Source organism: Syzygium oleosum, unplaced genomic scaffold, assembly GCF_021117445.2.
Source record: "Syzygium oleosum isolate NSW1041296 unplaced genomic scaffold, Sole_v2.1 Sole_v2.05, whole genome shotgun sequence".
Classification (NCBI taxonomy): domain Eukaryota; kingdom Viridiplantae; phylum Streptophyta; class Magnoliopsida; order Myrtales; family Myrtaceae; genus Syzygium; species Syzygium oleosum.
This window is the reverse complement of record NW_026607489.1, coordinates 9,890,342-9,913,109: the sequence shown is the minus strand read 5'-3', so window position 1 is coordinate 9,913,109 and position 22,768 is coordinate 9,890,342. Positions and strand designations below refer to the sequence as shown.

Below are 22,768 nucleotides of genomic sequence, written 5' to 3'. Positions count from 1 at the left end.
AATCTCTAATACTAGACATAACTTTGAAGAGAAGAAAAGAGATTTAGCTTTGCATGCGCTCAAACACACAATTTTGTTTCTGGAGGCTAGTCTTGCCCATTCTATTATAAACGATGCCTTTTATAGGTATAAGGGAAAAGAAAAGACAAGCAAAGTAATATCATCCGTGACATGGGCATATTAATGCCTAATAAAACACATGGTTCACACTATGACATCTACTGGCGGAGCAGAAATTTTTACTTGGCTATTTTCACTCATGGTGTAGTAAGATGTTCTCTTCAAACTCTCTTGGTATCCGGGTTTATCCGGTCCGGAGAACGTCACCAAACACTGAATTAAATAATTTGTTATTTTATCCGGATTCAAATCCGGGTTATCAAACGCAGCCCTATATCATAGTAGTTATCGTTGGACTTGCATTGATAGAAAAGTTTAGCGGGTCTCTCTTTGCTAGGAAAGAGAAAAATCCAATTCTCCCTAGCTAGACCAGACAACGTATATACAAGGAAAACTAGAGTGAAAGCACCTAAAGGCAGCCTCTCTGACAGGGATTGTTTGGATTTACTTGTACTTAGAACTGTAAAAAGGGTGGATCGGATCGAAAATAGTCTGATCTAAATTGACCCACTTAATCCGTTTTCACTCATTTTTATGTAATGCAAATCTATCGACTGATACCTGACTCAACCAGATCCATATTACTAAAATGCTTCTATATTTAACTAAATCTAGGAAAACTCATATCAAAACTGAAATGAGAGCGAGGAGCGAGCGCGAGATCAAGTGAAAGCAAAAGAGAGTTATAGAGATGGATTGAGTCTAAGCAATTTATTTACCCATTTAACACTCATATTATTTTAGGCTTTATCATTTTAAACCCATTTATGGCCCATTTAGTGATTATATCTGACCCCTATAACAACCCAACCCATTAAATATGGATTAAGAAATGAATTTATGATCCAATTTGACAGGTCTACTTGTACTTTATACTTTTTACTACGCATTTTGACATCTCAAACAGATTTCCGGGGGTCTTGCTATTGTACCAAAACATATATTTTTTTGGCCGAAACGAGCAAACCAGAGGAGCATGAAATCTAAAGATAGATCAAACTTTCATTGTTGGTTTGGAAAGTGAGAGCATTATAAGATACCCTTATTCGAAGCTTTACGAGCATTATTTCTAGCGCAGATCCGGTAAAAATTGGCCCTAGGCATGTCATCCACCATTCCTGAGGCCTATATCCAATGTTAGTTGATGCGACGACGCAACCATAAGATCCAAAAAAAAATATAAGTTGTAGTTGAAAGATCTCCCGGACCCCGTGGTAGCCGGAAGTGTAAGGGGTACGAGGAGACGACGGTGAAGAAGGGGCGGATCAATGATCAAGACCTGGTACACGCGCGGTGGGTCGTGGGGTCTTTTTTCATCAGCGCCGGTTTACACCATTGGCGGTTGATTCATCGCAGTCTTCTTAGTCTATGCTATGAAGGATTCGATGGGCTTTTGTATTCGCTCAATTCGCCCCCACTTGTTGAGATTCTTGGTCTACCATGTACTATGTGCAAGCGCAAGCTCTTTCTCTTTCCCTCCAAATGAATGATTGTTTGCTTTCTTCAGAGAAGAAAAATGAGGGGAGACCAAAATCAGGAACAATCACAGTTCTGTATATTAGTTTGTCAGTCATTTGTACGGTGGAAATTGCTGGACCAAAATTGGAATTTTTTCTTAAGTTCGCCGACTTCCTAACTCCTAATTTTCTCATGTCCTAAATTCAACATTTTGCGTTCCCCAAAGTTGATTCTTCTAAAATATGGACTTGTGGATGTGCACACCTACTGCAACAAGGCAATGTAGTAAACTGGTCTGGCTCCGCCTGTGCTAATAAACCGCAAAGCGAATAGATTACTTGCATTTCTCGAATCAGGTGGTTGTTTTGGCTGAAGTGCTGGAGTAGCTCCTTGAGCTCCCCGACTGTACTACTAGCGGGTCGCTCATCACCTCCTGCACCACGAACATCCAACAAAAACTTATGACTCCGTCTCGATTCACGATCACATAATTCTGATACTTATAGCTGTAGCTGATCAACTGTTTCTTTGTTAGATTAACAGGATGATTTGAGTGAAGACTGAAAAGGGGTTTATATTCCAAGTTCCAGATGTTAGTGAAGAGACTTTGGCTTACCTGAGCTGTGGAAATGTGAGAGTGATGAGGGGATGGCAGTGCACTGCCACCCAATATCGAGCAGTGCTGCAAGTTCTCTTCAGCAAAATCTCTCAACTTGTTGAGCTCTGGCAAAACAACCTTGCCGAGATCCGGCCGGTCCTTCCGTCTCATCTCAGCACATTGGAGAGCTATCTGTGCGAGGGACAAGGCCTCCTCAACGGGCCAGTCAGGTACTTCGGGGTCTAGCATCTCTGAGAAGTTTCCTTTCTCTATGGACTTGCTGATGTGGTGAGTGATGCCCATCGGTGATTTTGCCGTGATTAGTTGCAGAAGCACGATTCCGAAAGAATATACGTCAGATTTCACGCCTAGCATCCCTGTTTGCTGATACTCCGGATCGATGTAGCAGAAAGTGCCTGCGGTCGATGTCATTCGGTACTGTGTTACAGTTTCAGCAACTGAAGGAGGAACCAGCCTAGCCAATCCAACGTCGCTAATTTTGCTGATATAGTTGTAATCGAGCAAAATGTTGCCGGGTTTGAGGTCACGATGGACTAGAGGCTCTGGCTTTGTCTGATGGAGGAACAGGAGGCCTGTGGCTATCTCTGCAGCAATTTTGAATCTAATTTGCCAAGACAGAACGGGTGACTTGCGTCGCTGGAAAAGACGTTCCTCTAAGCTTCCGTTGGCCATGTACTCGTACACTAGACACCCGTACTCTGGGCAGGCTCCCAAGAGAAGCACCATGTTGGGATGCCTTATGCGGCTAAGTACTTCCACCTGCATCACCATGATTAAGGGACAGATTATGTTCGCTATTCTTTGCAATCATTATACGTATATATGTCAACAATATGTCTGTCCATGTCTTAGATCATTTAATTAACACCTAAAGATGGGCCACATGACTCATGCTTTAACTGTGTTTTACTTTGTCTTATGGAACTATTGCTTTGGCTTTGCTCAGATCTCTTTAGTTCTTTGACTGATAGATTTGCTGTGAAGAGAAGACAGATGCAAGCAATAGTAAGCTTTTTGTTGAATTAAAAAGGCCACCAAGAAGGAAGATGTGCAAGAATCTAAATGTAAAATCCTCGTCTCTCCCATACCTCTTGTTGAAACTGCGACCTTCCTTGAGCTGCATCTGGACGTAAAACTTTAACTGCAACCGGTGTATGATCTAGGTAACACTTGAACACTGGGCCGTAACCTCCCTCGCCAACCTTGTGAGACTCAGCAAAGAAATTGGTTGCAGCTTCAATCTCTTCAATTGTGTATCGCCTGTATCTTGCATCGCTGTGCTGCAGTTCATCCAATACCTTCTTTATCTCTTCTGCCTCTCTGAGGGCTTTCATTTCTGCATTCAGTCTCCTTTGTGCTTCCAGCTCTGCAATTCTTTGTGCTGACTCTGCTTGTTCAAGGGCTGCTTTGTACTTAACTCTTTCCTTCTCTGCAATTGACAGTGCATTTTCCTTAGCATGTTGCGCCTCATCCAGTCTCCGCTCTTCTTCGTATCTCCAGCGTTGCAGTTCCATTGCCTGAAGTTAACTCAATTTAAACAATCGCTGTTTACATATGTATAATTGAAGTACATGGTGATCATCCATACCTTCTGTTTTGCCACCAGTGCCTCCTTGCATGCTGTACTGTACATCTCCATTGTTTGCTTCAATTCTAACTTTAACCTCCTCATTTCAACTTCTGCATCATCCTGTGTATTTTGTACAGAGAACGTGGAAGTCTGAAGTCATTTATTAATTCTTGATATTTCACTCATGCAATTAGTATTCTTGTGTGTGAGTAAAAAAAAAAATCTAGTATTCTTTCAGGCAATGCGTACATACTTTAAACTTTTTGGAAACATTCTGATGACAAATATGAGGTAAGATAGTGATGCTGGTAGGTCTCAAGCACTTTCCAGACCGCAGGAAATATCTCTTGGTTAGTTTTAGAACATTGAAACTGCTGTTTGTACGTTGAAGAAATGTCTTAGAAAAAGAAAACATTACCAGGTTCTGTGATGAGAACGAGCACGATGTTCGTCCACTCTCTTGTGAGATCGGTGACAATTCATATGATGAACCGAAATCAATAAATCTCTGCAGTGAATGAATGGATGACCTATCTGGGCTGGTGGAGAGCCGCGCGGGGTAGATGGAGTCCATTCGGTCATAGAGCATAGAGGATGATTGATCTGTGCTTGATCTTCCAGAGCTGATGAACGATATGTCAGTGTCTACTTCTGGCATCATCCCTGCTGCATATGCTGATGAACCTCTTCCTTTGTCCAATGCCGACCTGTTTCATTTTTTTGCATTGAACTCATTGAATGAGTCTAAACTTATAAAACCAGCAGCGTGACATGACCACAATGAGAGTACTCGACCTATCCTCCCTCTTCCCCTGCTCTCACAAGTCACGAGACTCGCAACGATATGTACCTAATATCCGACTTGACATGCATCTAGGATAGACTGGATAGGCACTTATCGGGAAAAAAAGGCACTTCTTCTTGCCAAACATTCGTCTCTTCATAAATTGAACTGTCTATAGACTATAAGCATTTGAAACCCCCATATGCATTCGACCAAAAAAAAGAAAAATATGCACTCTTTCTGGAAATAGTCTAAGATTTCACGACTTACCTGATGGACTCATTGGGCATGGCAAGAGCAGACTTGATTGAAGTTTGATCTGCAACTAATAGAAGGCTCCAACAGTTTAACATTTTTGCCATACTGAAGCAATAACGGAAGTGGTTGGTGAGATAAACGAACCTTTTAAACTGTTCTGCAAGTGTTTTTCAGAACCGGCGGTCTGTTTGTTAAGGTTCTGTATTTGTTCGAGAAGAGGGGAGGCATAAGGAGACGGACGAGAAGCATTCCGCACGGAAGAGACCTTTCCTTTGGAGACAACATAAACCGTGCAGAAATCTGGTGCCCCTTTTGAAACACTGCTTGGGATGTTTGAATGCTTTAATCTATTCAAGAAAAGCCAAGAAGTTTAGGCCTGTTTGAAGTACTCATATTGCAGAGTGCAAGTTTGATTGTCCTCTTTATAATGTTTTTTCGTAGAGCCAGGTTCACACACAGTGTAAAGCACGCATATCTTCCCGAGTTGTTGTCCTTGGGAGTTGGCGTGAAGATCATTCCGCTTAATGTTTGTAAACTATTATTTTTGACTATCTTTGTTTGATTGAGTGAAGAGCTTTTCGATTCTTCAGTAGTGCCTTATTTCATTTCTGTTTTATTCCTCATATCATGTGATTCGCTTCTGAGGTTTTGTCACAGGAATGTTGTGTTGAATAGTTTGAAATCTTTGTAGAGCTAGTGCAAAAAAATAGGAACAAGACATGACTAGCGAATTTGAAAGCGAAAAAGATGCTCTATGACCGACTTCAAAGGACGTATCACGGATGGTTCGGTCTCACGTACAGCTTCATTTGTAATGAGATGCCCAAGACGTAAGAGAAAAATTAGAAAAGGAAAAAAGGCAGAATTTTAGAGGATAGAAGATGCCACCTGATGAATCCATGACGATGCGAAGCACCGAGAACCAAGAGCTCTATCCCGGCGTAAGAGACGTATTCTGTAATTGCTCTGGCCACATCCAGGTCCTCCAGTATGACATCTAGGCAATGTATCTGATCCAAGTTACTGAATTTGTGAATGTAAGTAATAAATGAGGCAAAGAATGTTGCATCATGCATGTTTTGCTTATGAAAGATGGTGGGAAAATTGCAGTATTGAAGGGCATAGACTTCATCATTAGATGCATACATCTTTTCGAGTGCAATAACAATGGAAGGTGAGGAACAGGTCCTTGTTTAACTTTTGCAACTCCTGCTTGTGTGGCGCCGGGCCTTCAATACTGGAATTCGTGTGGTGGTCATAATTGCGATGGTGTCGTGGTGCTGCATCCACCGAAGAGTGGGAGAGAAAGTTAAATGTATGGGTTACCTATTTCCACGAGGCATCATGACATATCATAGCTTCGAAAATGGCAATCGGCAAGCTACTTAGAAAGAGAGAGATCTGCAGAATATAATATGGCAACGTACAGGAAGCGGAGGCGGAGTTGTGGTGCACATGGATGAGGATGACGGTTTGGCCTTTGGAGAGGATATTATCGGCAGCCCACCGGATGGCGTATTGGCTGCCTTTGTCGCTGTCGATGGCGACGGCGACCAATCCATTCCTCATCGCGGCTTTCTTCTCCACATGACTCTTTCCAACCCACATTCTCTCTCTCTTTCTCTCTTCTCTTCTCTGTGGCAATGTAGGATCAAGCAGATTGATTCTTGGGTGGGTGACAACAAAACCTGGGACTGTGTTTGATGATCGGAGCTCCCTCCTAAAAAGGTGTACCCGCTATTTTCTCTTCTTCAGATGTCAAAGGTTGTTTGTTTGCTTTCCTGTTTTGTTCCCTCGTCTTGTGCACGAAAGCATCGAGCATCAGTCATTAAAAATAGCTAAGAGGAGACCGAAATATGAGACTCTCCTGTAATCTCTCTCTCTCTCTCTCTCTCTGATTTTCTTCTCTTGATATGTAGCCCAAGTTGGAAGTTCAGCTCAGGCCGAAGGAAAGAAAAACGTTGGAAGTTAAACCATGATTTGCTTTGCTTTGCATTGCATATTTTGACAGTAGGATTATGTGCCTTGAATTTCTATATAAAAATTATTATGGAAGTGACGACAGACTTTGAACTTTTGCTTGTTATTCAATATCATCCCCGAACTTCTTTTTGTTCGATGCCGTTTTTGTACTTTTGAAAATTCAGTTCAATGCGATCTTTTCATTATAATCGTTGGTGAAATCTGCTAATGTTGATGGATATTCCGTTTACTTTAGGACTTGTCATTAATTTTTATTCAATTTCGTCCCTATACTCTATTTATTTGTTCAATTTGGTCTGCCGAACGGTTGTTTTTCTCCCTCATTTGCGTCGTGTCAAATTTAGGTTTAGTCCCTATACAAATTCTCATTGATTATATCATTATGTTAAAGCCTAAACAGATAGGTTGACAACATGAAACATTTAAGATGTGATCTCTTCTATATAAAAGGCTCATCTGTGTAGTTACATGTTGCAATTACTTTTAAATGTACCCAACATATGTTTCATGCCGGTACAAGGATCGTTTTGAATTGTCAATTCAGACCTGACTTTTTATTGTCCGAGAATAAATTGATTGACCAGCTTATGACGCAAACGCGATTAAGTCTAATATGAACACATCAATACGTACCGTGTGTACGTTTTGCCAAGGGTTTGTACGAAAAATTATTAGTTCTAATGACAGCCATCTAGGCTTATCGTGCGAAACGTTTGATGACCATCGCGATGCTCAAGCGAAATTTGTTAGAAAGAGGACCAAAAATGATATGTTGAGGACTAAACTCAACTGACAAACAAGTCCATGTACGCAACTGAACAAAAAATGAAAAGTCGGTAACTTCAACGACCCCGTCAGCAAACTTCTTTAAGTTATGATAGAAGGACTACATTTAGGAAAAATTAAAAAGTTCAGGGACGAAATTGAATGAAGAAAACTCTTAAGGACAGCATTGAATATCGAGTGAAAGCTTAGGACTACATATTAAAGCAAATAAAACTTGATTTTTTTGTATGGTTTTAAGATATGTGATTAATTAATCATCTCATTGCATCTTTTTTCGAACTGTTTGAGACATATATATATTTTTTATTTGTGGTTTCAATCTTGAAAAAGTTTGACCTAACTTATCGAGATGAAACCAACATAAAAATTTACAAACATTAAAGTTGGGATTTTGTTACCTCTGCGTGGCTCAACCTTTTCTTTTTTGCTCACAGAAAAAAGGATTTCCAACTTCGGTAAACTATAGATTAACCATATGATTAAGTAATTGGTTACTTATAATTTACTTATTTCATCACTCAAGAAATATACTTCTTGGTTTTTGTCATAAAAAACTTTTTGAAGGCGAATTTGTTCTTTCTTGGGAAATTTTGCATCTTTTTCTCCCGGAGGAATTAACAGGGTTAATTTAAAAAAAAAAGCACAAACTTTACTTTAAGTGACAATTCTGATCCGAACTTTTTTTTGTATGATAAAAAATCAGAAACTTTCACTTAAATTCTAAATTTGGCCCGAACAATTAGAAAATTTCGCATCACGAGAGCCGGATTTGAGACTCGAGTAAAAGTTAGCGCTCTTTATTGAGATAAAAAAAGTTCGGGCCGGAATTGTCACTCAAGGTAATGCAAGTGCGTTTTTTTGGAATTAGCCCATACTTTACGTGGTTACATATCTTGATAGTATTTTCATTTGCCAATTTAAGTCCTTCAGTTCAATTTCCATTCAATATCTGCTCGAAATTGCCGAGTTGGTACCGAGTTATCGACGCGTGGCTCGTACATGTACAAACCTCTAAAGCAAATTACACTTTTTGGTCCCCATACTACATGGAAATGATCTATCTTTGCTTCGACTTTCTTTTAGTGACAAAAACTAAGCCCTATATTACTTTTCAACGACAATGTAATTATTTGCATCACATTTCTATCCAAAAATCTTACGAAAATGTCAAATCAAGACCAATTAATAAGTGAATGATACCTAGATTTCCGAATCTAACCATACCAACAAAATAGGGTAACTTAAATATGGAATTGTTTTGTACTTAGTTGCGCAGAGAATCGAACCAGCATCGTGTGTTTTAATCCACACACCAATCCGTGAACTTTAAATACAATGGGTACAAGACAGGTCCTTCTGATCATCAAATATATACAGTGACAGTATACACAAGACTATGTACTCTGTTGCATCAGAAGGTCCTTGGTGATGGATGAACCCGCCTACAACACTCCGGGAAGCCCACGAGTATCCGCCCCCCAGTAAACAGCACTATGCGACACACACTTTATGAAAGCTCATCGATATCCTGCAGGCAAAGCGTAATTAAGTATATTGGGGAGCAAAGTTCAAGCTTAGAAGACAGGATATGTTTCGTTGTAAGGTAATGCTTTTGGGTTCCCGATTAGGCACCAAATGATCAAATTCGTCCTATGTTCTACAGTACAGGAAATTACATTCATATGAAAAGCAGGAGAAAAAGTTACAGAAAGTTCCAAACCTGCTGGGAATAATCACTGTTTTCTATTTGTCAATTGATTAGCACCTTCCTGACATGGAGCAATGTAGAATTGAGAAAACTTAAAATGGTGTCTATGATGAAGACGGTAATAACAAAGTTATACTCTGACCGAACTAGCTGTTTTTGTGGAGAGTGTTGGAGTGGCTCCTTGAGGTTCCTGAATGCACGAGCTAAGTACCGGTTATCACCTCCTGCCACACCATTTTATAAAACAAGTAAAGCCTTCTTATTATGTTAGAAGTGTGCTTTAAGGAAAGATCTTAGTGGGAGGGGCATGTTTTGGGCCAGTTTCCAGATTTTAGTAAAGAGAATTTGTTTTTACCTGGGCATTGGAAATGTGAGAGTGATCGGGAGATGGGGTGGTGGCGCCACCTAATAATGAGCCATTCTGTATATTCTCAGCGAAATCTCTCAATCTGTTAAGCTCTGGCAAAATCACCGTGCCAAGATCAGGCCGATCCTTTCGTCTTAACTCTGCACACTGCAGAGCTAGCTGTGCTATGCACAAGGCCTCCTCAACAGGCCAATTAGGCACGTCAGGGTCTAATATCTCCGAAAAGTTCCCGTTTTCTATAAATGTGCTGACGTGATGAGTGATACCCATCGGTGGTTTTGCCGTGATTAATTGTAGAAGCACGATTCCGAGAGAATATACATCAGATTTTACGGCAAGCATTCCAGTTTGTTGATATTCAGGATCGATATAGCAGAAGGTTCCTGCAGTCGACGTCATTCGGTACTGAGTCACGTTTTCAGCAACAGAAGGAGGAACTAGCCTTGCCAATCCAACATCGCTGATCTTGCTGACGTAGTTGTTACTGAGCAAAATGTTGCCCGGTTTTAGGTCTCGATGGACTAGAGGCTCTGGTTTTGTCTGATGGAGAAACATAAGGCCTGTGGCTACCTCTGCAGCAATTTGGAATCGAAGTTGCCAAGAAAGAACTGGAGATTTGCCTCGCCTGAAAAGACGGTCATCTAAGCTTCCGTTGGCCATGAACTCGTACACAAGACACCCGTGCTCAGGGCAGGCTCCTAAGAGGAGAACCATGTTGGGATGCCTTATGCGGCTAAGTACTTCCACCTGCATCATCATGGTCAATGGACAGATTAAATATGATTATGTGATTTAAGTCACTGCAATTTTGCTTCCTCTTTTCAAGAAAATAATTGTGAAAAAGAAAAATCTCTTGAATAATTGTGCCTCACTAGTGAAAGAATGGGAAGAATCCTGAATTGCATACCCTATTCTTCATCCCCAGTGACTTAGATAGATTCATTGGCGGTATTCAATTTCTATAAGGTCTAATTCAACTTGTTTGTGGCAGGACATATATGCAAATAATGAATTTTTGAGGTATCTCAATCATGTTTCAGCTGTAATTAAACAGAAGTTAGATGTCCAACGTTTGCTTCGACTGCCATTTACTTAGCGGCACTTCCATGACGTTCTCAGTTCCTCAATTGATGATAAACAGTGACATTTGTGAGCTACAAAGTCAGCAAGAAAGTCTGCTGTGCAAGGCTTCAGAAAACGTTTCAATTCTTTTCTCTCACCTCTTGCTGAAACTGTGATTTTCCATGAGCTGCATCTGGACGTAAAACTTTAACTGCGACTGGTGTATGATCAAGGTAACACTTGAAGACTGGCCCATAACCTCCCTCCCCAATCTTGTAGGACTCATCAAAGGAATTTGTCGCAGCCTCAATCTCTTCGATGGTGTACATCCTACATCTTGCATGACTGTGATTTAATGAATCCAAGACCTTCTTCATCTCTTCTGCATCTTTGAGGGCTTTCATTTCCACATTGGCTCTCCTCAGCGCTTCCAATTCTGCTATCTTCTGTGATGCGTCGCCTGCTTCAATGGCTGCTTTGCATTTAGCTCTCTCCTTTTCTACAATTGAGAATGCAGCTTCCTGAGCAAATCGTGCCTCTTCAAGACGTCGCTCTTCTTCCAGTCTCCAGCAATGCATCTCCATTTCCTGAAGTTAGTTCGGTTTAAGCAAGAACCCTATTTTCACATGAAATACTTACTTCTCTTCTCAGTACCTTCTGTTTTGCTGTGAGTGCTTCTTTGCATGCTGTACCATACAGTTCCATTGTTTGCTTAAGTTCTAACTTCAGCCTCCTCATTTCAGCTTCGACTTCATCCTGCATGATTTTAACATGGAAAAAAAGGTTGAAAGTCATGATGTAAGAATTTCACTTGTAGTACGATGATTATCTTTCATGGAAACATGCCATTACTTTGATAGATCTGGGTTTTTCAAGAAACCATAAAACCGTGACAGAATATATATATATACCTGTGGAGAACAGACATTATTCTAATCATCTTTTACTCGGCTATGGGCAACTAACACTTGCCATTTGTTTACCTTGTGTGAATGCAATTTGAGATTTGGTCATTGAATTCTCTTGCCTTGTTTTATACTATTAATAATTGCATGCTGAACACATACACACCAATGTGAATGGCCTTCTAATATAAGGCACTTCCTTGTTCACAATAGAAGATGATTCTTGTTCGGCCTAATTAACAGTTATGACTGTTTCTGCAACTGAAGAGCACAGGAAAATTGCCTATTACGTCAAAAACTAGTTTGAGATATGCACGAAAGGAACCAAGATATGATATCTCAATTTCCTATGCTTTAAACTTTTTGGAATAATATATCCGAAAGAAGACTGCGTACTCATCATGCTGATAACTCTTGAACCCATCTCAGGGTAGGTGGACATCTCTTTACTTAGTCGTATTAGATAAAATTACTTCCAACTTGTCATGGAAAAGCATTTAATTACCCTGTATTATGGAAGATGCTTGTAAGTCTGAGAATGAGAAAAGATTACCATGTTATGTGATGTACTTGATGTCCGTCCACTGTCATATGAAGCTGATGAAAATTCATGCAGAGAATTGAGGTCGGCGAACTTGTGCAGTGAATGAACAGAGAACCTATCAGGACTGGTGGAAAGCCTTGGACTATGGTCATAGAACATGGAAGACGAGCATTCTGTACTTGGCCTTCCCGAGCTGACAAATGATATGTCAGAATCCGGTTCTGACATTATTCCCGCTACATATCCAGTTGACCTTCCTCTATCCCATGTTGACCTGTTTCATTATCGCTTGCCAAGTGAGTGCACATTCGAAGAAACTGAAGCTGTGACAATTGCAGGGACAATGCTCAACCAATCCTCTGCCTCTCGTCTCTCATCATTACTACCCCTAATCATATTCATGCATGCGCATCCAAAATAGTCAAGAATATATATATATATATATATATATATATATATCATGCTTCTAACTAATCATTTTTCTTCTTTGAACTGCACTTGCTTAGGATATATATTGTCTACAACCCCATATTCCTTGGAGTAGTTCGATCTTTCTCGCTGGCATTAAATAAAGATTTAATATTTTTGAAACTTACTTGATGGACTGGTGTTGCCTGCTGAGAGGTCTAGGTAGGGGTCTTTCTGCAGCCATTAGAACACTTCAACAGTTTAACATTCTTGTAACGCTGAAGCATATCTGAAGTGATCGGGGAGAGAAATGAACCTCTTAAACTGTTCTGCAAGTGGTTTTCAGAACCGGCTGTTTTCTCTTTGTGGGTCTGTATTTGATCAAGAAGAGGGGAGGCATGAGGGGCTGGACGAGAAGCTCGCTGCACAGAAGAGACCTTTCCCTTGGAGATGACATAAACGGTGCAGAAATCCGGTACCCCTTTTGAGACGCTGCTTGGGATATGAGAAGACTTTAATCTGTTGTAAAAAATCACCAATTTAGGTAGATCTACACAAACTCTAGTGTTTGTAGCATGTATGCTGTGGATGATGTGCAAATCTCATTCTCTTGTTCCTATATATTACAATCTTTCATAGAGGAAGGTTGTGTATCACTGTGTGAAGCACCCATTTCTTCCTTGAGTATTTTTTGAGTCGTGAGGAGTTGGTGTCACAAACACTTCCTGAATGTTGTTTGTACGAGTGGACTTGCCATCTCTGTTTGGTAAATCCAATACTTAAATAAAAGGTCAAATACCTCAATTAGTTTATATGCGAGTGTTAGTCTTGCTATATGAGTTTATAAGTGAAACTATTCGCAGAGCTTAAGAAAAGTATGTACGTTTGCTTTTAAAAAAGTAAGAAAGGAGACAAAGCAAGACATGACCTGCAAAATTTCTATTTGAAACAAGTGGAGGTTGTTACCTGATGAAGCCATGCCGCGATGAAGCACCAAGAACCAAGGATTCAATTGCAGCATAAGAGACATAGTCAGTAAGTGCTCTGACCACGTCTGTGTCTTCCAGTACAACATCTAGGCTATGTATCTGATTCAAGTAACTAAATCTGTAAATAATCAGAAAGAAAGGGAGGAATGTGGAAACTGAATTCTACATATACGTTGAAGGAGTGAAACAACACTATATGAAAGATGGTGGAAAAACATAAGGATTTTGTTAGAAATTGTCCACAAAAAAGTACTCGTTGAGAATCCAACTAAAATTTTTTTAATTTCCAAACAACTAACTTTTTGGGGTAATGGGCGTAACTAGTGCCTTGAAATTGAAACTTTCCTTGTCAGGCAAGCATAGCAAGTCCTTAAGGGGCACTTGTCAACATGATCTGAAATATTGATAATTGAAAGGACATTGAGCTTTTTGACTTACATCTTTTCGAGTGCAATAACAATGGAAGGTGAGAAACAGGTCCTTGGTTGGCTTGTCAAGGTTCTGCTTCTGTTGGGGGGATGAAACTACATGAGCAATGTCGGAAGTGGAATGGTGATGGTGACGATGATGTTGGTGGTGGTGGTGGTGGCGGCGGTGGTGATGTTGGTCTGCGACTGCAACCAATCAAAAAGAGAAATAGTCAAGTCACATGTATGGCTTCTTCACTTTTTGGAATCTGCAGGGTGATACATAACATCACATTGCTAGCATTTCATGTAATAGTTTGCTTTGCTCGGTCAAATTCCTCGTGTTTGCCTATCTGGATATGATGTACCGTGATGATGAGCTTATGAAGTATTTGCGACGGGCTGGAAACCGAGGATGCGAAGCGTGTTCAAGACTGAAACATGATCTTGATCTCTATGTATATATAGGTCATGAAGGAAATAGATGCGAATGAAAATAATATACATACGAGAGGAGTCGCCATGAACATGAATGAGGATGACAGTTTGGCCCCTGGAGAGGAGATTATCGCCAGCCCATCGGATGGCACATTGGCTGCCTTTGTCCTTGTCGACGGCAACGGCGACTAATCCGTTCCTGGCACTGGTTCTCTTCTCCACATGACTCTTTCCGACCCACATTCTTTCTTCTCTGTGACAAGAGCTCAATGCTTCTTTCCTTTTGCTTTTTGGTTGTAGGAAACAATAACTGCGGAAATGTGTTTGACCAAAGCTTCTGAACAATATAATCTGGTGGTTCTCTCTTCTACAAGTGAAAAACATTCAGTAGCTGTTTTGTTCCTCCCATATCAGTGAAGAATTTGTACCAGACGTTAATGTGGCTAAAAATAGGGGAGAAAATAAAGATGAGACTCCCCTCTAATCTCTCACCCTCTCTCTCTCTCTCTCAGATATCTTAAATTGAGGAGGACCTTTCCTGTTTTGAAGCTAGTCAAACCAAATGCCAATGAGAGAAAACTTAATCACTAAGTTGGTTCATCAGGATAAGAATATACAATATTGTGTATGTGTGCAAGTTAATGGATCTAAGAACAGTTATTTAGCCGTCCTGCTATCTTAATCGACAACACCCTTTGTACTTCTAGGTTAGCACATAATGCAGCACCTTAACTCAATTTCTGGATTATCCCGCATCGCCAGTTCCGCTTACAGAAAATGACCCAGTTGGAGCTCACGATTCCATTGACGTGGCTCGACAAATCAGCCGCACCGTCCAACATATTATACAGATCAAATGGGCTACATTTGCATATGATAAATCGAAGAATTGTCTTGCCTCGTGTATCGTCAAGAGGGCAATGAAATCAAAATGAACAAATTTCCGCGAAATATAGTCTCAGTCCCTGTTTTAATGAAAGGGGAAAATGACGCAATTTTTACTCAACACCAGAAGAAAAAGGAATAGAAAAAGTATAAATGCACCAATGCGCCCCATAAAGTGTAGATAGAACGTGTAAAAACTTGTATTTGATCATTTACATTATTTCAAATAATAGTTTATATTACATTACAATGAACTATGGATACACCGTCATCATAGCTTGGATCTTCTGCTCTAGGATCGCAAGTCCTTCGGATCTATCATACCAGAAAAACCACATACATGGGTTTTGAATTCTGTTATGCTGATGAAATCTACGTTTCCTCAATAAGGAAGCTGTGCTGGTATGCCTTGTTTCTTCAAAGGCCTTTTGACGGTAAAGGAACCCGCCTACGATACTCCGCGAGAGCCCACAATGGGTATATGTTCCTGTAAGCGGCATAGTGTAACATGCAGTTCTTCATGAAAACCCCGGTGATTTCCTGCAATGCAAAATTATTGACTATTAACAATAATGGCAAGCATAGTTCATGCTTCGATCATGTTGTTTTGTTGTACAGCAATTCTTAACGATTGAGTTCTCTCTCTCTAGTTCAGTTTTTTATTATTTGAACCAGTTCCCGACGTTGTTTCGAGTAATTAAACAAACTGTCTGTAAGATAATATGCGTGGAAAAATCATCTCTGGGTTCTACTAGTTGTATGGATTGGTTCTTTCCAAGGATATTGGCGGCTCTCACTCTTTTATTTCCTGAGATATTAACCTTATATGAGATCAAGTCATAGAAAGGTACAAACCTGTTGGGGATAATCACCGTCTTCCATTTGTGAATTGATAAGCAGCTTTGCGGCACGGTGCAGGGGAGTCGGATCCCTCTCCGCCTGATAGTAGACGAAGGACCAAAGTCAGAAACATCACATAGTATATTGATTTTTACTATCACCAAAGTATGGTTAATGTGATGGAGACCCAAACGACTATATCATCCACTGACCTGCCCCGCGTGAATTAGACCCATCATAGCCCAAGCAGTGTGCACCAAATTTGATCTGTTTCCTTCAAGCGGTACGTATTCCTACATTGACCGATTTGACCATTAGAAAATTCAAGATTTTCCATGTTGCCAGAAAAGAATGCAACAAATACAGCTAAAGCCGAACATGCTGTAGAAGGTCCATCTAGAAATTACCTTCTTTGGGCAAGAAAGATAGCTCTCTCCCCACCCGCCATCCTGCAACTGTGTTTGTAGAAGAAAAGCGACTCCTTTGCGCATAGCTGCACAATTGCTGTACGTCTTGCCTGCAGCTGCTAGTCCTCCAAGAGCAAACCATGAGCCGTATGTAAAACAGACTCCCCAGTTCCCATACCTGCAAAAATTGCTCAATTAGTTAGTTGTTTCCTTAATTTATCCGAAATATTCAGAAATACCTAATGGAAAATGAACATACCACGAGCCATCTAGATTTTGTATATTCTCCAGATACGGTACGGCATTTAATATGAAATTCTCAATCTCCTTCTTCCTGTGCCCGGGATACAACTTCCGGAACAAAACTAAAGCATGGATAGCTGAGGATGTGCATTCAACATATTCATGCTCAACGACGATGTCCGCAAAGAACTCTGTCGGATTTAGGAGCTGCAAGCGACAAATGATGAGAAATAATGTCCTCATTTAGTAATGTATTGACAAAGAAACATGTCTTGGTCTGTCCAGGAATTCCTACAAATTTATTATATACTTACTTCTAGCCATTCCTGGGCTCCTGCAGGTTCCCATGCTGCCAATCCGCCATTTTTACTCTGGAACAAGTGACATTAATGGTTGATGTGATGATACTATAATATATAATCATACTTGGGAATCTGAAAAAAGTTACGAAACTCAAAGAAAGACTTAAATAGCAACATGAATTTGGGATGCATGGAGCATACAGAGTTTAGCCAATATTTCTTATATAGCTCAAATATTTTCTCAAGTCTTGCTCAGGAAAGAAAAAAAATGGTGTACTCACTTGTAGAGAAAGTAAGACATTGACAGCATCGTACAATCTTTCTGGCTCCATCTTCTCACCAACAATTTCAGGTGGCATCATTGAGAAAAGCAAGCAACACTGAATACACCGGAGAAGAGATTCGGTGAGAAACTGAGCAATTTAAGAATGGATTGAACCTGTGGATGCAGTGTAGGTATTCACAGCGGTATTACCTTCAGACCCTCTGCAGTGCAATCAGAGACTTGCCAGCCATGATCTTGATCCGAAAATGTCCAAGATCCTTTAGAAATATGACGGTGCATGCTTTTGAAATCACCAGAAGGATTGTCCTTGACCTGGAATGTTGTTGACAGATCGATGCAGTTCAGCTTATGGGAGGAAGCAAAAGAAACTAGGAAAAGGTTTGGAGGTAAGCAGATGCTCGCAAGAATAAAAAATCAAACCTGAGATTTTTTAATGAAGTCGTGTCCTCTAGCTAGTACTGGTGCTAACTCCTCAGTCATATTACTGGCAAGCAAAGCTTGGATGGCGAAGCCCGTATCCCACTCTTGGCTACCAAAACTCTGCGTATGAATGAGCCAAACACCATACTAAGCTTTCCTCTAGATGGTCTCACTTTACTAAATCAATCTTATCATTATGACAATACTTCCATCTTTCAAACATGCAGATAAGTATTTATCAGTTCAAATTTGAGCCCAATTCTGTTATAGTTCGGTGACACTACTACTAACCTGCATCTTCATTCCGTCTTCAGCCACCCAAAGGTAATCCGGAATCCTAGCAAGATGCTTCTTGAAATAGTCACCTTCTGGGTCTTCTACCCAGCAAGCAAGCATGCATAACACCTGTCCAGGTCCAAAGCAAAAATATATATTCTCAGTGTTGTTTCCCATGATGTGTAAATTTTGGGATTTATGTATTTCTCTCTCCTGTTTAAATGTATGTATTCATTACCTTTTCTACACATCCAATTGTGATATATCGACTGTTCTCATCTTCGTAGTGAATGTGCTTCATCGTCACTTGAAGAGCCTTTTCTCTAAGTTTATTAAATGGCCAACGGTTGAGAAAAGGCTCTGTGAATATGTAAAGACTGTCCCACATCAGATCCTGTACTAAAGGATGGGGATAGTAGAGATCCTCCTGCAGCAACAATTCCAATCATTCCATTAAAAATTTGCTTACTTGCAAACTATCTGATTCTGAATCCATATTTTGGACCAGCTAGTGATACTTGCCTTGGCACAAAGATGGCGGACTTTTCTCCAGCAAATTGTGTCGTAGGGTTGAGTATGAAGTTCTTCTCTCAACTGTTGAACAAGAGGCGTGATCGGGCCGACGAATTTTTTCCCATACAAGTATGACATGGGCATGTAGACCATCCGACAGTAGCACCACATTTTAGCTACATCATTCAATATGGGACAATTCAGTCAACAGATCCATGAAACGAAGGAGAAACGCAATTACACAAAACAGAAGTTGAAACTTTCTATCTTTCAAGAGGAATTCTTGAAAAGTGGCGACTTCATTAAAAAGCCAATGCCATATTCTTGTTGGTGCAGCAAAAATTCCACACGGTTCCAACGTGAAAATTAGTCCAACAAATTTGTCTTAATACCTGTGTGAAATTATATGTACAGGACTACTATAGAATACCATCAAGGACAAGACCAAGAAAATCTGGGAAAACAAACCTGGATACATGGGGAGGAATGAAGGCAAGATCCAGAACTCGGGGGGCATTGGGTTGCTTCCAGACCAATCGAAAACGCCGAGAATCTACAGAGCGTGCATGATAAAACAACACACAAGCACAAGCACAATGTCACACAAATGATTCCCTCAAACACAGAAAAATTCTTGAGAACTTTTTATTGACGATTAATGAAGGAAAAGTGAGAAAGTACCGAGAGCCAAGTCTTGCCCCAGGAGGGTATGTAGGTGACCCCGCCATGGTCATGAATCCACTTCCTGGCCCGAGTACAAGCATTATCCAGGCCACCATCAGGCCCTTCCCCAAGTATGCGCATGCATATGTAGCTCAGGACGGTGCAGAACATGGTGCTGTGACCTTCAATGTGCAAGCCCCACCCACCGTCTTCATTCTGCAACAAAATTAATGCAAGACATAAACAGAGAGTTTCAAGTCGAAGTGTTTCGAAGTTCCTCTGCTATTTCTCCATCCGGGTGTCCTTTTTGCGAGAAAAGCGTACCTGGTGGTTGTAGACGTAGCGGAGAATCTCTTTGCGGTGCTCAGCGGGGAAGACGGTGTCGAGGTGGCCGGTGATGTAGACGCACATGACCAGGGGAGGGAGGAAGAAGAGAGGACCGGCATTCTCGGCGGGCCAGTGGCCGTCGCTGGCCTGCAGGGCGGAGAAGAAGTGGACGGCCCGGCTCAGCGCGGTGGACGCCTTGTCGTAGGTGATCTCCTCGCCATCCTCCACCCTCACCGGCGGGATCGTCTGCTCGAACTGCTTCTCCCTCAGGAACTGCCCAGAAATCATGCACCATACGTCAGCTTAAGATTGCCCCTCGCTTGGTATTACCACACGTTAACAAGTTCTTAACTATACGACAAGCAACAAGGGTAAATGCTGTACTAAACAATGCGCGAGTGGGGCGATATTCCAATGGGTGTTTGAGAGCGCGTGTTTTTCTCATTTTCAAAACGCGATTAAAACACAAAGAGGAAACGACATAGCCATGGTGGTCGGGCGTGCGGTGGCCGGGCGAAGGTTGGGTTGAATTTTTTGACCCGAGATAGATGTCTGGCTGCTACTTGTCTCTCCTCGCTGACCTCCCTCCAAAAGTTCAAACCTCCCTTTTCAATCCGTGTGGACCAACCTCGTATCCTTCACACCCATTATTCAAGCCCACCACGACAGCCTCAGCAGCATCGACATATATAATATATATCGCACGTGTTTCAATTCTTGTTCGAAACGTGGCCATGGATCTTCTCCCTCAAACGTAGAGACCCTGCAGCAACCGAATATCAGGCTATCTACGTCGCTGGAACTAGATGCACGATGAGCTAACGGGATCGAAAACTGATTCTGCGTATCCGTGTCGAGTCCAACACGTACGTACTTGTATGCAATGTACGGTACCTCTTTGCATGCCTGGGTCTCAATGCCGTCCTCATTTCTAAAGTCGACAGAAAAAAATGTAGAAGACAATTCTTTCCCCCACGCACACGGAAACAAGGAAGTGGAGGAGTGTGTTGGGTGTGTGTTTAGGTGCGTGTGATATTATGTTATGTACCTGCATGCGCCAGAGGAGGTCACCGCAGGGCTTGACTTGGTGGCGGTTGTCGTAGAAGTGCTGGCGAGCAGCCTCGACCTCTGCGCGCTCCTCGGCGGTGCCGGCCTCGGGGTCGAACTCCCAAATCTGCCTCCCCACGTAGTTGTTGGTGCTGTACAAGTAGGGACCGTCTTCTCCTTCTGCTATCTTCAGCCTCCACATTCTGATCCTCCTCTTTTTCTCTCTTCCTTCAACTGTTTATACCGCGACTCTCTGTATTCGGACACCCGTGAATTGTCCTTCCTGATGATTATGCAAACAGAAAGAGAAAATTAATGAGTTGCTGCACATCGAATTTCCTCAGTGAACATGTTCATTATATATTTATGAACTCTGTTCGTTTTCTGAGACTATAACACCATCTGCATGCATGGAGATATCGAAACTCATCGCGCAGTGATCTTAATCCAGCATAGGGAAAGCATGAACCAGTTACACAGAGAGACATCTACCTCTTCTGTGCGTGAGAGATTTGAGAGAGCTGATGAGAAAAGAATAGAGCTTTCTCTCCGAAACCAAAGGGCTGGTGTGTTCTCCAGGAGAAGAAAGGGGACCTCCATTTATACCCGCGTCTTGGGTCGGCTAGCTCCTTCCTCTTTCTTTCTCTCATTTAATATAATTTCGGGTTTTCCGAACAAAAGCAAAATAACGCTAGATCTGCCCAACAAAATTAAATAATGTTACATATGCTACTCGCGGAAAGAGCCGTACTTTCTCTCGTCCCTGATTAAGTGATATATCATATTCGAACACCACATGTGACGAATTAATCCGACGAGGGCGAGGAGTGGTCGCCGGGGCCGGAAAGGACCTGGACAAGAAGTGACTCATAGCAGGCTTTAGGATAATGAAGTGGGCAGGAATAAATCAAACTGTGCAACGAATAGGCAGATAACGATTTTAAGATATATATATGTGAAAAATGAAATTAACTCTTGGAGGTGCATTTTAACGTAACCGCAATACTTAGCTTTTGAATTTCAAAGTTAACCGTGCTGGAACATTATCATGATGAGTGACCTCTTGAAAAGGTGCCCACTTGTACGTTGAAAGACACAATCGTGAGGTTCGCTATAAGACGGACCAAAGCGGATAATACCTCGGTGAATTAATCTGGGAATACCATATCACCTTCCTTTTCATTTAATTAAATTCGCGACCTTGTGATATCTATAACTTGCCACTTGCCTATCGAAAGCATGGTCGGAGGAAAAAAAAAAATACCCCCGTACAAGATTTTAATGGGCCACAGGTGATGCGGGACGAACATGGCCAATACGACCCTGTCCAATCACTTTGCATATCGATATCGTATAGTCGACGAACAAGACATGTGTACAAAGTAACACGTTCGATCACAGACGGGTGATTTGACTAAACGTGTAATCACTATAAAGCTTCCCTCAGCGACTAGGTGTGTGGGAACGAAGCAACTTTCGTTCTGTCATCCTGTCCCGTGACTCGCCCCCACTCATTTAAAGCACGTACCAGAAAAAAAAGTTAGGCGATTCCTCGAGAATGTTTCCTTTTTTTGACTTGCGAAGACGCCCGTGTCGAACACTATAATAACCTAGGCATTGAATATTTTGGTTGGACCCTAGAAGAGTTCGGTTAGCGATTCCTTCCTACCGCGCGACGCGTCGAGCTAGTCACTTCCCGGCCCCCTGCGTGCGACGGATCATGCCCCGATTGTTTAAAAGACGATTTACACGGACTAATCTTAACTTGCTCGGCATCGTTCTCAACACTAATAACGTCGAGATGGGTCGTAAGCGGAGCGATCCGTCCAATGAGAAATTGTTCATGCAAACAATTCCGCAACCCAGAAGCTGATCAGGGAATTCTGCTTCCTAAATGAATCAACAAATAGATAAAGCAGGGCTTACAAAGAAAATAACAAGAAAGAGATTGGAGGAGGTCGAGATTCCGAAAAGGAATTCATTTGAAATCAAGGAACGACGCTTGAACGAGGACAAGATAGAGGCTGATGAATCATAGAGCTCCAAGCAGACGGCATATTAGAGGCAACTACTAAAAAAATTTTGAACTTTGTGGCAATATAGTCCTAAACTTTTTAATTTGGCCAATTGAGTCTTAAATATTTTGACGATTT

General features: G+C 41.3%; 3 protein-coding genes and 1 long non-coding RNA gene across 7 annotated transcripts; 1 reads left to right on the top strand and 3 right to left on the bottom strand.

The window, feature by feature from the left end:
- The first annotated feature begins 1,215 nt into the window (after positions 1–1,215).
- LOC130138123 (uncharacterized) lies at positions 1,216–2,630 on the top strand. Its single transcript, XR_008816532.1, has 3 exons — positions 1,216–1,413; positions 2,122–2,406; positions 2,501–2,630. It is a non-coding gene; the product is annotated as an uncharacterized LOC130138123 (long non-coding RNA).
- LOC115681633 (U-box domain-containing protein 34-like) lies at positions 1,654–6,896 on the bottom strand. 4 transcript variants are annotated; one of them, XM_056311224.1, is made up of 9 exons: positions 6,237–6,896; positions 5,956–6,089; positions 5,698–5,819; positions 4,954–5,156; positions 4,822–4,876; positions 4,186–4,474; positions 3,786–3,887; positions 3,286–3,714; positions 1,654–2,956 (listed from the first exon to the last, which is right to left on the bottom strand). In XM_056311224.1, the coding sequence occupies exons 1-9, from the start codon at positions 6,415–6,417 to the stop codon at positions 1,931–1,933; spliced, it is 2,541 nt and encodes an 846-aa protein (XP_056167199.1). In that variant the 5' UTR covers positions 6,418–6,896; the 3' UTR covers positions 1,654–1,930. The 4 variants fall into 4 exon arrangements, with proteins under 4 accessions (XP_056167199.1, XP_056167200.1, XP_056167201.1 ...); XM_056311225.1 differs by having other exon boundaries at positions 4,822–4,870; XM_056311226.1 differs by lacking the exon at positions 4,954–5,156 and having other exon boundaries at positions 4,822–4,914.
- A 2,620-nt stretch (positions 6,897–9,516) lies between these two features.
- On the bottom strand, positions 9,517–15,319 carry LOC115681755 (U-box domain-containing protein 52-like). Its single transcript, XM_056311579.1, has 9 exons — positions 14,478–15,319; positions 14,000–14,085; positions 13,539–13,660; positions 12,889–13,091; positions 12,761–12,806; positions 12,174–12,438; positions 11,370–11,471; positions 10,874–11,302; positions 9,517–10,400 (listed from the first exon to the last, which is right to left on the bottom strand). Exons 1-9 carry the CDS (start codon positions 14,788–14,790, stop codon positions 9,618–9,620), a joined length of 2,349 nt encoding a protein of 782 aa, XP_056167554.1. The 5' UTR covers positions 14,791–15,319; the 3' UTR covers positions 9,517–9,617.
- A 150-nt stretch (positions 15,320–15,469) lies between these two features.
- Positions 15,470–21,268, bottom strand: LOC115681696 (beta-amyrin synthase). The gene is made up of 17 exons (XM_030605723.2): positions 21,108–21,268; positions 20,617–20,898; positions 19,566–19,841; positions 19,260–19,457; positions 19,047–19,131; positions 18,588–18,754; positions 18,304–18,492; positions 18,081–18,194; positions 17,790–17,909; positions 17,559–17,681; positions 17,365–17,463; positions 17,096–17,152; positions 16,798–16,988; positions 16,539–16,716; positions 16,344–16,424; positions 16,147–16,230; positions 15,470–15,831 (listed from the first exon to the last, which is right to left on the bottom strand). The coding sequence occupies exons 2-17, from the start codon at positions 20,815–20,817 to the stop codon at positions 15,709–15,711; spliced, it is 2,286 nt and encodes a 761-aa protein (XP_030461583.1). The 5' UTR covers positions 20,818–20,898; positions 21,108–21,268; the 3' UTR covers positions 15,470–15,708.
- Between the last annotated feature and the right edge of the window lie 1,500 nt (positions 21,269–22,768).

Coding starts and splice junctions, on each gene's coding strand:
- LOC115681633 (XM_056311224.1), bottom strand. CDS start 6,417: ATGTGGGTTGGAAAGAGTCATGTGGAGAAGAAAGCCGCGATGAGGAAT. Junction 6,090..6,236: donor CAACTCCGCCTCCGCTTCCT/GTACGTTGCCAT, acceptor CGGTGGATGCAG/CACCACGACACCATCGCAAT. Junction 4,877..4,953: donor CTTGCAGAACAGTTTAAAAG/GTTCGTTTATCT, acceptor GCCTTCTATTAG/TTGCAGATCAAACTTCAATC.
- LOC115681755 (XM_056311579.1), bottom strand. CDS start 14,790: ATGTTTTTCACTTGTAGAAGAGAGAACCACCAGATTATATTGTTCAGA. Junction 14,086..14,477: donor TGTTCATGGCGACTCCTCTC/GTATGTATATTA, acceptor TTGCTCATGTAG/TTTCATCCCCCCAACAGAAG. Junction 10,401..10,873: donor AATCACAGTTTCAGCAAGAG/GTGAGAGAAAAG, acceptor ATGATGATGCAG/GTGGAAGTACTTAGCCGCAT.
- LOC115681696 (XM_030605723.2), bottom strand. CDS start 20,817: ATGTGGAGGCTGAAGATAGCAGAAGGAGAAGACGGTCCCTACTTGTAC. Junction 18,195..18,303: donor CAATTGGATGTGTAGAAAAG/GTAATGAATACA, acceptor GGACCTGGACAG/GTGTTATGCATGCTTGCTTG. Junction 17,910..18,080: donor AAGACGGAATGAAGATGCAG/GTTAGTAGTAGT, acceptor ATTCATACGCAG/AGTTTTGGTAGCCAAGAGTG.